Below are 17,344 nucleotides of genomic sequence, written 5' to 3' on the forward strand. Positions count from 1 at the left end.
TGCCATTAGTATTGTTCCCGTTACTGATCATTTTCTTATCTCATTGCTGTTTCCAGTAAGTTCTTCTTATCTCATGATCTTTACTTTTTCTGCATCCAGTTCTACTCTCCATCCTGCCTCAGGGGAGGGGAGGGGAGGTGAGGCAGTGGGAGAGCAGAGCGTGCTTTCCAGTGTGTCAGTGGGAGAAGTAATTAGGGAATACCATTCCTAAACCAGAGTTTATGCATTCTTGGGGAATTGTTAAACTTCTCTGAGGAAAACAGTGTAGCTATTGGAAGTAACAGGAGCTATTTGTGCTGCTCCTGCATATGAACCCGTACACAGTAACTCTCTGTGCCTGAGCCAGCTTTGCCAAACGGGATGGTCACCAGGATCTACCAGCACGGAACCGCTGTCATCAGCTTTGTGTTTCTGTCCCCAGCCGTGGCTGTGTCAGCAAGGTGCTCTCTGATGTCAGGGGACTGGGGAGGTTCGTACAAACCAGGTAAGACTTGGAGGGCAGAAAAAGGGTAATGGCAGGAGGAGGAATGATGGTCAGCACTTGGTTTGTGGGCTACCTTTCCCAGTTGGTCCCAGGCCTTTTGTGTGAAAGCTTATTTCCTGTCCCTTAAGCACCTTCTCCTGAAAGAAGGATTATTGGGTTATCATCTTTTTTAACGTGTTTAGTTTTTTAAAAGAATCATCACCCTCAGAGCTGTTAAGTGGTGCAGTTGAAGTGAAAATCCTGAAGGCTGTGTGGAGGTGTGGCAGGCACTGCACAATCAGCCTGTCCCTGGCCTTTTCCATATTCCCACAGGTGGGAAGGCAGCTGGGAATCCTCTGGCCCAGGGAATCCCCCTCCATTCAGACTCTGCAGCTGCTGGAGTTTAGGCCAGTGCCTACCCTCCCCAGCATCATCAGAAGTTATATCCTACCTTCCTGTTCCTCTTCCCAATTTCAGGCTGATGGAAGTGTGCTGTGCTGACCTGCAGGGCTGGAGCTGCAGCACTGCTTCTCATCTGATGCCACTCTGTGTCTTACACTCCATTCCTTGCATGACCTTGCCTTGTTACCAGCTGTGTTTGCTTTCTTGTAACCATTTTAAAGTGAACAATCAAACTAACCTCCAAATGCTTTTATTCTAGATAAACCCATACAAACACCAACATGTATTTGTCTTTGCACTTTTTTAAACCATTCATTTGAAACAACAGATTAACTTCTGTACAACAGGAATTACTTTACACATTAGTAAGATTTGACTTCAAACTAGATGACTGCAAAATAATGCTCTGTAAGCTAGTGTTAGAAACACACTGTTTGCCATAGCAGTTTGCCTGTAAACATGGAAAGTAAGTTGAGGAGAAGTTTGCTTTTCATTTCCGAGGATGTGATTAGAACTGTTGTGTTGCCATAATAGTCAGAGGTGGTTCTTTTTCTCTGTGTGACAGTAATGGCAAATTGCAGATACAGAAGGTGTACCAATGTTTTGTGTGCTGACCCAAACCTACCAAAAGAGCCACAACCACTTAATTATACTTCACATCACTTAGTGAGATCCACTTGATGGGTTACAAAGTCCCAGTATGACTTAAAAATGGTTTACTAACAGAGTGACACTGTTTAGGAGGCTTGAATAAAAGGCAATAATCCTATTCCAGGCTGTAGGTAAAGCTACAGGGCCTGCTTCAACACATACTTAATCTCTAGAAATCATTAAAGCTATTGTAGCAAACAAGCAGTAGTACAAATACAGAATAGGACTGATTTTCATTTCCTCATCAATATAAACACATATAGTGAAGTTCACAGGATCAGACCCACGCAAACAGATTATATTTTACAGCTTTTCAAGCAGAAATGTTGGAGTTGTCTTTTCTGCCTGTACAGAAGGTTACTGTTGAACAAAACTATCACAGTTCATTTGAATGCACTGCCAGCAAACACGTGAAGCAGAAGAGAACTAACTGGAAAGTGTAATCCACTCCTGCCTCTCCTTCAGTATCAATTACTGTGCTTTTTCTATTTATTTGATGCTGCTTTAAAAGGTTAGATTAAGAACAATAAAAATCAAGCCCTTACGTGCAGGTATTCCAAGCTTAAGTGCTAGTCAAGCCATGGTCCACTCTTTTAGGACAGAGGGCAAGATAGGTTAGAGGTGTATGGGGTTTTTTCCAATTAAAATTGAACTTATCAAAATACATTGTGCCAGGCAGAGAACTGCTGAAAGTACTGCAACATTGTAGTGCAGTGTCCTGAACAAAGCCATACATTCCATCAAGTATAAAGTGTAAACTTAATAGCAAGTGTAAGACTTGAATTAAAAAAAAACCAACAAAGCCATCACAGTATGGGTTGGTTGGCGGCTGCCCTCTCTGGTATGCAAGAGGAACAACTTGTGCAATCACATGGTAGGGAGGGGGCAGACCAGCAGGACCCTGTTTTGTGTTTGCTTTTCTCCACATTAACAGCTTGCCTTGCTTCTGCCACTGGGATTGTGCCTGGGGCCAGCTGCCTTTGTGGCCAGAGCAGGCGGCATTAGCACCGATGCCTGAGCTCTGGGGCTCCTCCGCTGCCTGGGACCTCTGTGCAGCCAGCTCTGGCTGCTCACAGCCCCAGCACTGGCTTTCTGTACCAAACCTGGGCCACCTGTGCCATTCACAGCCCATGGCACCTTTCCCACTGCCACGGCAGGTGACAGCTCTACCCTCTCCTGTGGGCCACTGTGCTACACCACTCACCACCTCCAGAAATGTATGGAAATGTATCTCCTTGTCATGAATGCCTTACCTCAAATCTAAGGGCACGTGACAGCCTCAGAACGTGCCTCCTGTGGCTGAAGCAGAGTCCAGGCTGACAAACCCTTTCAGCTCTGTAGGAGAGGGTAGGGTTGTGCTGGTGCTGTAGCAGAGCCAGAGCCACGGCTGCTCCTCTGTGGCTTTGCTCAGAAGCCACTGCCCCAGCCCCATCCCAGCAGCACAGCCATGCCCCTGCTTTCCATACAAGGGTAATGGACACATTCCTTCCAAAACAGCCAAGCCTCAAGAAACCCCAGCTGGACTAAGACAGACAGTTATCCCTCCCCACCCCAACCCCTGCAAGTTTGTATCATTGTCTCAAACCCCAGTCTTCCTGTTCTTAAATATTATTAAACCAACCTTTGAGCTGATCCCCACATGCTGGCTTTAGGTCTGTGAGGCCCTTGTACACAGATGGCAAGGCTGGCCAGGACCATGGGCACTGATGCATGGGCTGATCGTGCACCTGAGTACAGCTTTGTGCACCAAAGTGCAGCCATGGGCAGCTGCTTCATCAAATCACAAGTGTCCTGATGCAGTGCGGTTTCAGCTGTGAAGCTGCTCACAAGTGTTTCACAGCTTATTTAAGGATGGAAAGGTCAAAAATGTAAACACAGACTGATGGTGGCTGAATGCCCTTCTCCAAAAGCCTCCCCTCACCTCTTCCCCTCAGTGGTTCGCTTCACTTTGGACACAGAATTTCTAACCTAACAAAGGTAAGTCTGCCATGTGGCATTTGGCCTTCCAACCTCAGACCCACTATGTCTAGTAAACACACATCCTAAGTGTCACTTTGGTGCCAGGTTGTTGTTGGGTTTTTTTTTATGTGTTTGAGGTTGATTTTTTTTTGTGTTTTTCTTTTGTTTTGGTAGTTTTCTTTTTTTTGTTGTTGTTTTTTTGATGGTTTATTTTTTCTGAACAGGATCTAGCGAACATTTGACTGGAAGGAAGGAAACTGCAGCTGACCCGTATTCTCACCCTCACAGTTTGCCAAGCTGCTGAAAGGATGTGGTGAAACATCAGCTTTTTCTCTTAAAAAAAAGAGGTAAGCGACTTGCAAGTTCATGTGGGCAACTCTGAACTTACATTGTATTTTGCACATCTCCTATGACCTTATTTTAAAGTAAGCAAAAAGCTTACTAGATGGTACTTTTCAACCAAAGGGTTATGTGTGCTCAAGTACCTAAAAATGCTGACCCTGCCAACATTAGGTTCACTTTCACATGCCCCTGTGTGAATATGTAACCATGCCCATATTTCACTCCCAATCGTCGATTGCGTGGAATGGTCAGAGTGGAGAAGAGTGTCCAAACGTTTCAAACCCTGTACATAAAGTCAGTCAAAACAGTTTTGGGAGCAGTAGCACTAATAGAAAATCCCCCACAGTGGTGCTGTGAGTCAGTGCTCTGCTCAATGCCATTTGCATTTTTTCTTTTCATCAAATAAGGCTTTTACTTGCTGGAGCTGTTTCTGGACTTCTTCAAACCCCCGTTCTCGCTCGAGTTTGCTGATAATCTGTTAACAATTAGCAGAAGAGAGAATAATTTTTTTAATGCTTATTTTACTTGCTATTTTATAAAGCCTGTTTTTCTGTACTCTAACAACTACTGACAGAAAAATGCATTGAGTGCCTGCTTATCTGTAAACATTCTTTTCAGACTTTAACACTTTATTTTGGTAGTTTTCCCTTCAAGTCATTCTGATCACAGGATTTGCAACACTTCCACAAAAGAATGACTGAGCCAAGCAAAAAAATCCAAAACAAACCCAACACATGCTCATCTCTCAGAGTGTGAGGCAAGGTCAGTGCTCCAGCTTTTACCCTACAGAAGATTTGCAAGTGATATTTTATTTCTCTTCCTCTGCCCTATAAGCCAAGGGCAATAAACTGCCTTTTTTCCTCAAACTCACCCACTTGGCTCTGGCCCAGGTGATAGAATGGAGCACTACTGCTGCCTGAAATCTCAGCTGGGAATGCTACACAGGGACAGGTCTCAGTAAACAATGAAAAAGATTTGGCTGCCCCCAGTCAAAAGCCAGAGGGGGAAGAGCAGAGGGAAGATTTCCTTCTAAGGATGGGCTATGTTTAGCCTGTACTAGCTTCAAAAAAGCAAAAATGGGCACTAAGATTAGAAAGTACACTGAATTCTCCTGTATCAATCATTTTAATGAGCTTAATAAAGGATGATGCCATTTTGAGAATCATCCCAAGCTTGTTTCAGGAGGCAAAGATTTGATGCTGAATCCAGGTAATTTGGGATGTCAGAGATCAGAAGTGGTAAGCCAGCTAACAGGTGACTGAGAGCTGGATGACTACAGCAAGTGCTGGTGCTTGCTGCTGAGGATGAAAGAGAGAAAGGCCTGGTTGCTGGGAAACCCAGACAACCTGCTGGAAGCATAAGGAGGCCTTCAGGCAACACACCCCAGCTGGCTCTTATCTGAGTCCCTGCACAGGCACACGCAGCCTCTGTTAAGGATGCTGAACAAAATGGAGTGGAGAATCCTATCATGCAAAGTGGAGGACAGGGATTTTCTTAGAAAGCAGCTTAGAGGTGGCCTGTGACTAAGTACTTTCAGCTGAGAAAAGATTTCTTTTGTTAGTAATAGCAGGGACTGGAAACTATAGCTGTTTCTTTTTAAGAGAAAGACTATTAGAGGAGAGCATTAAGACAGCTATGATGGGAGAGGAGCAGACAACTCTTGCTTTAAGGCTGTGTGCTCCACTGAGGTGTTTGCACTGACTGTGAAATCAAGAACCCTGGTGCTACAGTCTAATCTGATTCTGAGCCTCCAGGGAAATGGAGCACGTGCACAGGAGTTGTGACGGGCATTTGCAGAGGCTCTGCAAACACAGTAAAACAAGAAGCCTTGGCTATATAGGCACTTCCTCAAAACTGCAGGGAAAATGTTATTGCTACTGTCTCTGTGCAATGCAGCAGTGACAGTAAAGGGCACTGACAAACCCTTGGCCTGTGCCCCCTCAGAGGGGTGGGGGCTGCAGCGCCCTGGGGGCTGCGCCGCTCCAGCCCGTCCCAGCTCCGCAGCAGCCACGGCTGCATTAAGGAGGGGCTGCCTTGGGAGTGGCACCCAGCAGGTCCCACAGCAGCCCAGCCCTTGGTTACTGTGTTACCCCACATTAAGGATTCAGCTGAAATTGCAGATGTGCTTACCTCGTCATAGTATTTCACTATGTATTTGTAGATTTCAAACAAGGCCACTTTCTCATTAAATTCATTTTCATGTTTCTAAAACAGACAACAGTTCTGGTCAGATACTTCTCCTTTAAAAAAAACAACAACTTAACATGAAAGCAAATGAAGTTGCTGCTTCTCAACCATACCTTAGATTCCTGAGCTAGAAATTCTTCAACCTCTGCAGTGGTCAATGGAGGCAGATCCCTGATGGCTTTGTAGTATGCTTTCACCTCCTTCTTGTAGAGAGGAATGTCCTTAGCATAGAGAAGTTTATTTGTTGGTGCTTCCTTAAAAGAAAAAAATTGAAGCCTTGTAACTTTTCACAGCACAGATTTCCTGAGGTTCCACCTCCACACAGTTAATTACATCTAATTGTGTCTGTGTGACTCATTTTTCTTTGCTGTGCTTATATGCAAGGAACCAAGATTATAAAACAAAGATGCAAACCAGAGGCAGGATTTCACTAATAGTGTATTGTGTTTCATGACAATTGCCATGTAATTATTTCTATTGACATCAGGATTGATGACTTTTTGTCCCTCAGACATATTTTTCTTTCTCACTTTCTCCTTACAGATCCCTAGACCTGAAAGATTATGAAAGCTGAACCAAAGAGTCTGAGGGCAAAACCCAATTTACGTACAAGATAGAGCAGTACTGCTGAAAGGAAAGATCCCTGGCAGTGACACACCAGAGAGTCTTGTTAGGTGCTGTCCTGGCAGAGGTTCCCCTAAATCTCTTTGGTCCCTACTACTCCTTTCCCTCAGGGGTTTGTTTGAGAGCATGGAGAGCTGACTGCCAGACACACAAAGCCAAAGGGATTTTTCTTCACCCCAGGACTTCAACAACCCAGGTCAGCATTAACCTATCCAGGAGCTTTAGGGTCATTTGAGGAAATAAGTGCTGATGCTTGTGATAGGAGCCAAAGCCCCACCTGGAAAACTGATTTTCAGAATGTAAAAGTGGGGGCTGGTAAGCTCTGGGCAATAAGTGACATAATCTCGTGTTATGTTGTCACCACTGCTTCCAGTGTGTGATGAAGTAATTTAAATGTTTGTTTTCTAAATGGCTAAAAGATGTCTCAAGAAAAAAGCTTAAAAATCATGAAGGTAAATACATTCTAGTACTAAAAGGTCACAAGATGTTTGTTGCATTGCAAATCTTTATCAGGTTTCAGCACCCCTTTTCAAATAGCTAACAGGAGCTGTTTTTTCAACAATTCTGCATAGTGGATGTTAAACACAGAAACGTAACAACCATGCTCATTTGCAGTTTTTCCGTCAAGGAAGTGATGTGATTAGCTTTAATTTATGATACTTCACTCCTAAAGCAAGAGAAACAAGCACATTAATTGCTATTTACCTTTAACAGATAAGCAGTTGGATTGGATCACATAGGAAATTAGTCCATTTTAATATACAAATTTTTTCAGGCTAAAAAGTTTCTAGCCTATTTTTCTTGGTAGTATGAGCCTGAACAAAAGCTTCCTGCTTTGGTCCAAAGAAAAGGAAAATACCCTAGGGAAAAAGGAAGTATTTCTGAACCCCAGAGTTCTGGACACTATACTAAAGAATTTTTGAATGTAAGATTCCTGAACTTGTTGCTCCAGCAAATAATTTTGCATATAAAAAGGGAGCAGCTAATATATGTGAAAGGAACTGTTTCAGTCTTCAGAGGCCTTTCAGTATTGTTACAGCTTCCACTAGCTTATTGTGAGTGTTTTCTGCACACTGGTGTGTGGCAGACAAAATTTGGACTACTTATCAAATAATGTTAATACTTTTAAGACCTTTGTTTAAAACTTCATTAGAACTTTACAATTTCCATCTTCTTGCCATCTATTGTGTAAACATGCTGTGCAGAACTGAACTGCAGAGAAAACAAGCAGCAGTTAACTATAAATAAGGCATTCTCATAGCTGTATCTGTCTACCGGTGAATTCTTCAGTCTCAGGAGACAGAGAAACGAGGAATGGAAACCCAGCTTAATTAGGCCCTTGACAATTCTGCCCCCAATATCAGCAGATCCAGAATTTCATCATCCTAATCATTGTACATTTGAAAAAGACGTTTGTTGAGAAAGTAGGAGAAGACTGGAGGGGCAGCATTACCTTCCCCAGTGTCTGTTCTGCGAGAGAAAAGGCATCCATGAAGGCCTGTGCGATTACAGACAGACAGCCATCTATGTGTGAAGTCTTCTTAATGTCAAAGACAAACTGGGGATTCTTCAGTATGTTCACCCAGAAGCGAAGAGGAAGACTAGACAGGAGAAAGAACAAACATCTTTAAAATCAACCACTCCAGTAGCACAACTGCTTTTAAATGGTCCTTAATTGCAACTGCACTCATGGAACAAAGCACATTCCTGGCTGCTTCTTCACGCTAAAAAAGGGGTCAAGGAACAAAGGCTACAGAGCAAACACATCTGTCAGGCACCCAGCTTCAAATAATGCTCCCAATCTGCAGCTACTTCTTTCAGAGTGAGAACTCGGTGTGCAGGCTGCACAGACCTGGAAGCTCTGATGGTTTGTGTTGTATTAAATCAATACACTAAAGTTCCTGTTATCCACAAAGCCAGACCACATCTTATTCCCAGACATGCCAAAATCTTATTCTTCTGCTCACACCTGACTCATTTCATTTTTGCAACTATGTGTTCAGAGAGCACACACACCCCTGTGGATATCCCATGGGCATACCTGTTGGTTTTCCATATGTGAACCACATCAGGATCAGTAATTTTTTTGCTCTCAGCCTGGGCATCCAAAAAGTCAAAAAAGTATTTGATGGCAACAGGTGCTTTATTGTTGGGTAAACTCCAAATGCTCCTGAAGAGCTTTTCAACAACTGCATGAATTGCCACCTAAAAGTAACAAAGTTAATATTTTGTTACTATTACACAAGGAAAGAATAGGATGTTTTACCTCAGAGAGCTGTGTGTGCCCCTAGACAACCACACATAGAAAATTACCATATGCTTGTGGCAAACATCAAGGCCACTGGCAAACAGGACAATAACAAAAATGACACTACAATACATCACAATGAGCTCCTTCCATATGTCACATGTCCTGTAGCTCTGTTACAGGAGAATCATGGTGAAATCCGTGATAAATCACAGGTGGGAAGAACCACTTGGGCTAATAAAGACAACATCCACTCTTGGGATACTGCTGCCACTGTTGCTAAAAGCATTTGAAATTTGTGAGTGGAATTAAGAGGGAGGTGAGAAAAAAGCAGTTTAGCCACTTTCCTAGGGCACTGGTCTTCCAGGTGCCATCTGTGACACAAGCTCAACACGTGCTCATCAACACTTCACAGCCAAGTGGCTCTGGCACTTGATCTAATTCTAGAATAACACCTTTGGGTGCTATAAGACACTAATATTAGAGAGAAGAACTGAAAACTGGATATTTCTGATACATAAGTGTAGATATTTGGCTCATTAAAGGTAGGGTTTGGTTGCTGCTGGACTCACTGACATAATCACTGAGTATTTATAAGCAGAGGCAAACAAAGAAAAACACTGTTTTGTGCTTCATTTCTTCACATCTGTTCTGAAGCTCAGTTCAGCCCAATCTTCTCTTGACAAGAAGGATTTAATCATATCCCAGGGCCCTGATGAATTCTGGCCAGTTCATTTCATGGGGTAAACTCTGAGATTGTGTCTGTGTGCATGTATGGGAGACAGGGGAGCAGAGAGAGAGAGAGATGGTGAGATGCAATTTCATTTAGTGCACAGCCTATCATGAGAGGAATTTCACAGCAAAGAATATCGCAGCTCTGTTGTTCAGGGCAGTGTCCTACTTTGGAGAAGATGATTAATTTAAAGCCCTTTAAAAGGCCTATTTCTAAAAAGCCTGATCTTTTCTTCTGTACCTCAGTCTTCCACCATAAGACATTATTGGTTTACTCCAGCATTTCCTGAGGGCTCATGTTAGTTTTCACAGGTAATGAGAAATGACCAGTCTTCACTCTCACTTTGGGGACTGTCCCAAATTACTTCAGATGCTATCAACAGCCTAATTAAATAATGATTGATGGACTTTTAAATGCAAGAAGGCTATAATCATCATCCCTTCAGGCCTCTTGCACAGCTCAGTGTTGTGCACCCATGAATATTTTATGCAATATGCTGGTTGCAAAGAGCTTTCTAACCATTTGGAGTTAAGTCAGAAACAAGATGACGTTACCGGAGGGAGTGAGCAGGACTTATTCCTAAGCATTGCACATTGTATAAATTAGGTACTTGTATTATAAATCCTAAGGACCTTGCTTTTAAAGTTAATCTAGTTATTTTGAATGCCTAATCTGAAACCATAACAGATTATTTCATTTTGTGGGCAGTATCTTGTGAAACTCAGGCTTCAGAAGTCGTCTCTAAGCTGGGCAAATGCTAGAGCAGAATGAGGAGATTGTTGACTGAAAGCTGTCATTCCAGAGTGGCTCATTCTCACCCTATGGAACTCTGTGGTAAAACTCACTTTCCATGGGCTAAATAACAACTTTTTTCTTTAACCTGAGAAGAAGGTTGTGCTTACTAAGGAGATACTATGTGTAATCAGACAATTTTAGAACTCTAGTATTAGAAAACCTGAAATGTGTCTGTCTTTGCAAAAGGTCATCCCCCATAGTTAGTGCGATGATTTTTGGATTTTCATTTAACATTTGATTTACACTCAGGAAGTCCGCACTACTTCTGGTTTTATTTGTGTTTCTGTTTTGCCAAACTATCCAAGCCAACACCAGCCCTCCCCCAAAATAAAGCCTTTACAGTTTACCTTGGTTGACAGAAGTTTTGTGAGATACATTTCTTTCACTTTGAATTTTTGTTTTCCTTTGTGACCTGCTCCCTTCACATCTTTGTTTGCTTCAGAGTCTGGTAAAATCTGTTACAAAGAGATTAGAGAGATTACACAGATCCAAATACAGCTCAGTATTAAATCTACCACTCAGCAGTGGAATGATTCAACTCACCAAATGACAGTGTTCATCTGAGTAGTCCACATCTAAACAACAAAAGCAGAGAGCCATTAATGAAACACACAGCCACAAGCTTGTGAGTTCTGCTGGGCTCTGGGCCGTGCAGCACGGTGCATCCAAGATGCCAAACAAGCAGAGTCAGTGTCATCCTTTCCTGCCTGCGCTGTGGGGGAAGTCTCTGAGAAATGCATGGACCCTGTGCACCTCCCTAGTGCCAACGTGTAGCTTGGACCACTGTGATACAGCATCCTATCTGCTGCTGGGGTAAGCTGGCAGCAACCCCAGCTCCTCTGAAAGGAGGACAAGATGAGATGATTGCAGGGGTTTAAGCCTCTAGGAGTGCTGAGTGCAGGTGGGCTGAGGTCAGGCTTGAACACAACGGCTGGGAACAAACGACCTCAGCTTTGCTGAGGGGGAGATGCACATCTCTCCTAACTTTGATGATAAGGAAACACATCTTAGGAGTGTGCTTCTGCACAGAGGCTACAGAAAGTTCTACCCTCATCCAGCAGCTGGGTCAGAGCAACCTGCATCACAGGGCTAGGTGAGATGAACTGGCCCCCTGTAAGCACCCTTTCTCTGCTGACATGCTGCTCAGACAGTGAAGTCAAAGCTTTCAGAAACACACTCAAGAGAATAAGGACAATTCCCAAACAGTGGGGGTTTTATCATTTGTGTTTCTGCACAGTGCAGCACTATGGCTGTGATTCACAGCTCAGGGCACCAGGCAGAGAGAGTTGTTCCCTCTCTTTGTGTCAGCTGGACTTCCCTGTCCTGCTTTCCTGCCTATGAGCCTGTATCTCTAGGCGATCATTTGCTGAGGACTGTGAGCCCTTCTGTCCTTCTTTTCTTCACCTTCTTTCTTGCTTTTAGGCCCACTGTGCCTGCCAGAGGGCCAGAGCTGGGGCTCTTCATTTGGCTCAACTATTTCAAAGTACCAATTCCTCCAACCTCCTGTTGCCCATGATACAATCAGAGCTCAGTTCTGTGCATTCCCAACCATTCTGCACAAAAGTTTAAAGGGGTCACAGTGAGTGTGTTACCTGATCGGGTGTTTGCCTTCTTTTTGAAGACTTTTATGGTTGCTCCATTTGAAATCTGAAAGAAAAAACAAACATATCATGCTGAAACAGAAGTGCTTACAATTCACAAAAGCCTCAGTTTCATTTCCTCTGTCCCTCAGCCACTGGCAGTGCAGGACAGCCCAGCCTGCTTTGTTCTCACCACAGTGTGCACAGCCAGGCAGCCTGGGCTGGGCTTTCAGGCACAGGCAGTGGCTGCACCTTGTCAGCACTACCCAGCCACGTGGGAAGGCACCTCTTCCAGTGCACCAGCCTTGAAGACCTTTCCCTTCCTTTGATTTTTCTGGTTCAGCCCATATGTGGACATTTTCATGTTCATGTATTGCTCTGTGCTGTTTCTTGCATCCATTTTTCCATAGATTGCTCAGGTTAAATTCTCTATGCCCAGTGCAACAGAATCTTATGGGAAGGTGAGGCAGAGAGGTGCACACAAAAGAGAATTCTCTTCTGCTCCCCTTTCTTTCAGCTCAGTCTGTTCTCCCCGTGTCCTGTGGAGGGGCCATTCTGAGGGTTTAGCCTGGTGCTCCCAAGAACTATTTTCAAACTGAGCAAAATATTTATACACCATAAGATCAAGATCCATATCTTACCATCTTGGGATTTCTAGGAAAAATCAACCTCCTCCTTCCCTGAATTTATAGTGTTGCCAGGATGTTACTCATTATCTTTAAAACAAACTGGCAAGCCATGCTTTTATTGTCAAAGAGTAACTAAAAAATGGCTCCCACTGAGAACTACACCACTGCTCTGCTATCAAATGTTGAGTCTTGCCAAGTGCTAGTGTACTTGCCTCTATAATTACAAAAACAACCGGCCAGTTCTAGGAAGGGATCTCTGCCAAAATAATTTAAGTGTTTTTTAAACCTTGGCAGCCAGCCTGGTGTGAGAAACCAGTTTAAACATTAAGATACTCTATCAAAAGCTGTGTCTTGTGCCAAAAAAATCTGCACTCACATTTGCTCCTGGAAAGTAAATGCAATCTATTTTATGATTTTTTTTGCAGAGATTCCATCTATCATACAGACTTTCAGAACTATTTTAGATAGCACAGAACACTTGAAAACCACACTACAAATAGGAATATGCTGTAAGGCTAGCTTGTGAGGGGATACCAACACCCAGACATTCCTCCTACTTGTCCCTGGAGACAGATAAACAGGAACAGTGCTACCCAGCAGCTCACCCCCTCCCAGAGCAGTGTGGGCAACATGCTGCCTCCATTCCTTCCCCAAGAGGTAGCAGGGCAGCTCAGTGCTGAAATGTATTGACTTCTGTCCTCAGGGAGATGGCAGAGCTCACAGGGAGAACTATGCTGCCCTCCAGGAATCTGAGGCATTGCAGCAGAGCAGCCATGACCAAAGCCCACACTCTAGGTTTTATTTTTGGGACAAATTATGCTTTTAGCAGCGAGTAGACTATGCTTTCCTTTTATCATTACTGCAGCAGCCATACTTGCTGTTTCTTACAGTGTGATCCAATTTTTTAAAAAAAGCATTTTAAAAAACTCCTTCTTTTTGCATCTTGCTGTCTAAATCACTTTTTTGTGATGGGCTGCTCCCATGGGCACCTGAAAAAGTGTTTGCTTTGCCAGTTGCATTATTGAGGGGCACAAACATGGAAAAGAGAGATCTCTTCCAATCCAGACAACGTGGAATAGAGCTACTTTGCAAAACAGAAGACATGGTAGTGTGGCTCTATGCCTCTTGCTCCCCAGGCCTCCTGTCCTCACTGTAATCCAGTCCTTGCCAGTGAGTTCCCAGGATTACATTCAGTTTTGCTTGATGTGGCTCTGCCTGCTCCTGGAACGTGTGGTACTCTTGAAAGCTGAGAAACTGGAGATCTGTGACTGCACAGCAGGTCTGAAAGTGACTGTCCAGCTCTGCTCTTGTGTGGGGAATGAGATGTCAAGATAATAAGCAACTTTCTTATCATGGCTTGTGGTTATTCTCATGGAAGTGATAATACAGACCTCATAAATTAACATATTGATAAACCTCCTAGGAGCCAAAAAATAGAGCAAAAGTAGCACACAGGCCAGAGGCATAAGAGAGTCTAACAGAACAGTGGATTTTTTTCTCTTCACAAACACTACACAAGAATGCAAATGCACCATTCTTGCATATTTTAAAAATCAGTGTAGAAACTATGTCTACTTTTTCAAGATTGATTGGTGATCTGGGACCCTCACAACACAACCCTCATGCTCCAGTGTCTTAAAAAAGTTTGATGGTACTTCTCAATTTCAAATGTCTGGTTAACTTTCTAGCATTTAAGGCTGGTAAACAAAAAGAAAAATTCAGGCTTGCCACGAAACTCAAGGCATTGTTGAAATGTAAGCTGGAATTTCTCAGGCAATGTTACTGCCCTCACAGAGTGTATGCAATGTTCCTTTTTCTTGCTATCTAGACACTTTTACATTCCTTTTTGCATCAATATACATACAAGAAAATAAAGTAGATGTGCTAATGTCTAATACTTGCCACTAAGCCACTGCCTAAAATACCACTGAGCTTTTGCCTAAAACATACATTATTTTGTCAGTGTCAGAAAATGTGAACTAAACTATGGTAGAGACATGCAGTACAATTTCCATAAGGCAGCTGCTGAGCTATAATTAGTGTAGTTACAGCTTTGCAAAAACAACTGTGCCTCCTCTCTAACTTGCATCTGCAAGAAACCCTTGCCTGCAGAAACCTCAGACAAAACAAGGGCTGGGACAAAGATACCCAGGTATGACAGAGACCAGTGGGGCAGACTTACCTGCCATGAGGTCTGACACCCATGAGCCACAGCTTGCCATGAGCTCCAGGCATTCAGCAGCTCCAGGCTGCTGGGGAAAGCAGGGAGCACCTGCAATAGCTGCCTGTGGTAAAGAGGGCAGGCACTGCCGCATTGGACAGAAGTTCCAACACCTAATCTAATTCAAATCTACACTGACCTGTGCTGTACAGGCTCAAACTGCAACACTACAATGCCCTAATTTGTACAAAATCTCTACAAGTGGAGTGGAGGAGGTCACACATTCACCTGTAGACAAGATTCAAGACAGGCACAGAAAAGCCACTGGATGGTGACTCAGGACATCTGGGTTCACTGCTGAACCCCTGTGAGGTGAGGAGAGCATCAAATGCCTACAGAAATCTGTAAAGTGACTCCAAATGAGCTTGCTTCAGATCTAAGCAGCCTTGTTTTCTGCCCAGGATACAAATTTCTGCTAAAAATCCTTGCTTCTCTATAGATGGCACAGTATTTGCTCATGCAGACAGAACATGTTCCGTGTTGGCTCAGGTTCCTCAGCACCATACTGCACTGCACAGCACAGACCTATGGCAGCAAAACTTCTAAATCAATAAAAATTTATGAACTTGTTAAGAGCCAGACTTTCAAATTCAATGAGGCATGAGGAAAGACCTGTAAAAGCACTCAGCATGATAACCTCCATTTCCAAAATCTATCTGTAAGCATCACATGTGAACTTCCATATCACCTGAGGCCAATCACCTGCTGCACATTTTCCTCCAACATCTCACTCTCTGTTTTGACTGGTGTCACTGAAAACTCCTCAGAGAGGAAATGCTGCTTGCTGTGCTTTCACAGTGTGCTACACCCAGGAGGGCTCTGCCACCAGTTGCAGTTCTGTGTGTTGTTGCAATGATGGACAGATTATTGCAGCATGGCAAACAACTGCTTTACAGGGGCAACTGGAAGCAGAGGGGAAGACACGGTACAAGTGCCAACAGCAGATGGAAGCAGAAACAGAGAGAGAAAAAGGCAAGGAGACTGACATAGGAGGTATCAAGAAAAGAGGGAGAAAAGCTTTCAATCCTTTTTATTCTGACTCGCAGTGAGATTTCAAAAGTATCAATACTGCCTGTTCAGATAATCAAAATATGAGGCAGGATGAGGTAAACAGTTGCTCATGATGCAACAAAAACTCAACAGCAGAGACTCAAAAAGACCCAAGGCAATGTTCGTAGCTGGAAATCAGATTTTGTTTTAAATGAAATGCTTGACAGAATTAACAGTTTACCTGGTATGTTTGAACCAAGCAACCCTGCAACAAGGAAACCTCTGAAAAGTAACAGAAAACATGACTCATTGGCAAGAATGTTGTGTGCCACACAATTCTTTCCTTCTGTTGATGATGCTCAGCTATGACTTCAAGCTGTGCAGATCACATTTGAGAACAGTGGAGAAACATCTCAACTCGCTGGTCTGGCTTCCGTGCTTACCTCGTAATGGCCGATGGTATTGAGCTTCCTTATCCCATCATCCATCACCTCCGAGGAGCCATCAATATCTAACAGTTCTCTTTGCTGCTCCTCAGACACAAGTTCTGCAGTATGACAGCAACAGAAAACAATTACACCCCAATGGCATTCTCACTGTACTGACATTTGTAAAGAAAAACAACACCCAACTATTTTTGGACCAGTGACTCCCAACTGAGCTGCCTCTCTCCATCCTTGTGCTAGGTCACATGAAAGTGGTTTTGCACTCCCACACTTCTAATTCCTTTTCTGGGGTGACAACCTGGGTGGCTTCCCTTTCAGCAGGTTTTGGTGCTTCACTCTGTGTAGGTCAAGGCAGAGTTTTTGGAGGTGCTTTCACCTCATCACTATTCTGCTGCACAAGTGTGTCCTGCTGTAAAGGTTACACTGGGACTAGAAGAAAGGTTCCACAAGCCATTTCTAAGAGATCATAAAATGAGCTGTACAAGACTGACACCGTACCTGTGAAGGGTGGTCAGGCACTGGTACAGGATATAGGCATCAAGACATCAGATATGAAAGTAAATTACGAGCACTTGCCAACACAGAGTCTGAGATGGTGAGGAAGTATCAACATCTTAGGGAGTGTGACAAATGCCACCAGTCCAGGAGGTGACAAATGCCAACAATATAGAGTGAGTTAGGTTTCCTACTAGGGTAAGTGGGAAGTGGCATGGTGGTGATAGCTACAGACCTTGGGCTCTTGAAAACCCACCAAGGAAAGGTGGTTTGACTCATCTGCTGGAACAGCCTTATTTACATCTGCAGATATTGTAGGTGACTTTGTGAGTCACGGGCAAGTTATTATATAAACCAAGTCTGACTATAAATAAGATTTATTTGAAGGCTCTTCTGATCAAGGGCAATGTAGGCCTGTAGGAAGGAAGGAAGGGAGGTAGGAGGAATAGTAGATAGGGACTAAAATACTTGATTATCATGATATGTCATCTTATCCCCTGACAAAATGTAACAACCAACCAGCTGCACTTAGGTGGAGGGCCTGCCATCTTACTTACTCCAGAAAGGAATAGAGAAATT

The 17,344-nt window shown here is 43.5% G+C and overlaps 1 protein-coding gene across 1 annotated transcript in view; it reads right to left on the reverse strand.

Moving 5' to 3' along the window:
* Positions 1–1,099: 1,099 nt before the first annotated feature.
* The window catches only part of PLXNC1 (plexin C1), a 71,221-nt gene continuing 54,976 nt past the window's right edge, over positions 1,100–17,344 (reverse strand). Inside the window, exons 23-31 of the mRNA XM_063154896.1 lie at positions 16,268–16,371; positions 11,997–12,051; positions 10,948–10,979; positions 10,752–10,859; positions 8,670–8,833; positions 8,082–8,229; positions 6,118–6,258; positions 5,948–6,022; positions 1,100–4,292 (exon numbers count right to left, since the gene is read on the reverse strand). Of these exons, the coding sequence (XP_063010966.1) occupies positions 4,188–4,292; positions 5,948–6,022; positions 6,118–6,258; positions 8,082–8,229; positions 8,670–8,833; positions 10,752–10,859; positions 10,948–10,979; positions 11,997–12,051; positions 16,268–16,371 (932 nt within the window). The 3' untranslated portion in view covers positions 1,100–4,187. The remainder of the gene's footprint in view (positions 4,293–5,947; positions 6,023–6,117; positions 6,259–8,081; positions 8,230–8,669; positions 8,834–10,751; positions 10,860–10,947; positions 10,980–11,996; positions 12,052–16,267; positions 16,372–17,344) is intronic.

The sequence above is a fragment of the Melospiza melodia genome, chromosome 4 (assembly GCF_035770615.1).
Source record: "Melospiza melodia melodia isolate bMelMel2 chromosome 4, bMelMel2.pri, whole genome shotgun sequence".
Classification (NCBI taxonomy): Eukaryota; Metazoa; Chordata; class Aves; order Passeriformes; family Passerellidae; genus Melospiza; species Melospiza melodia.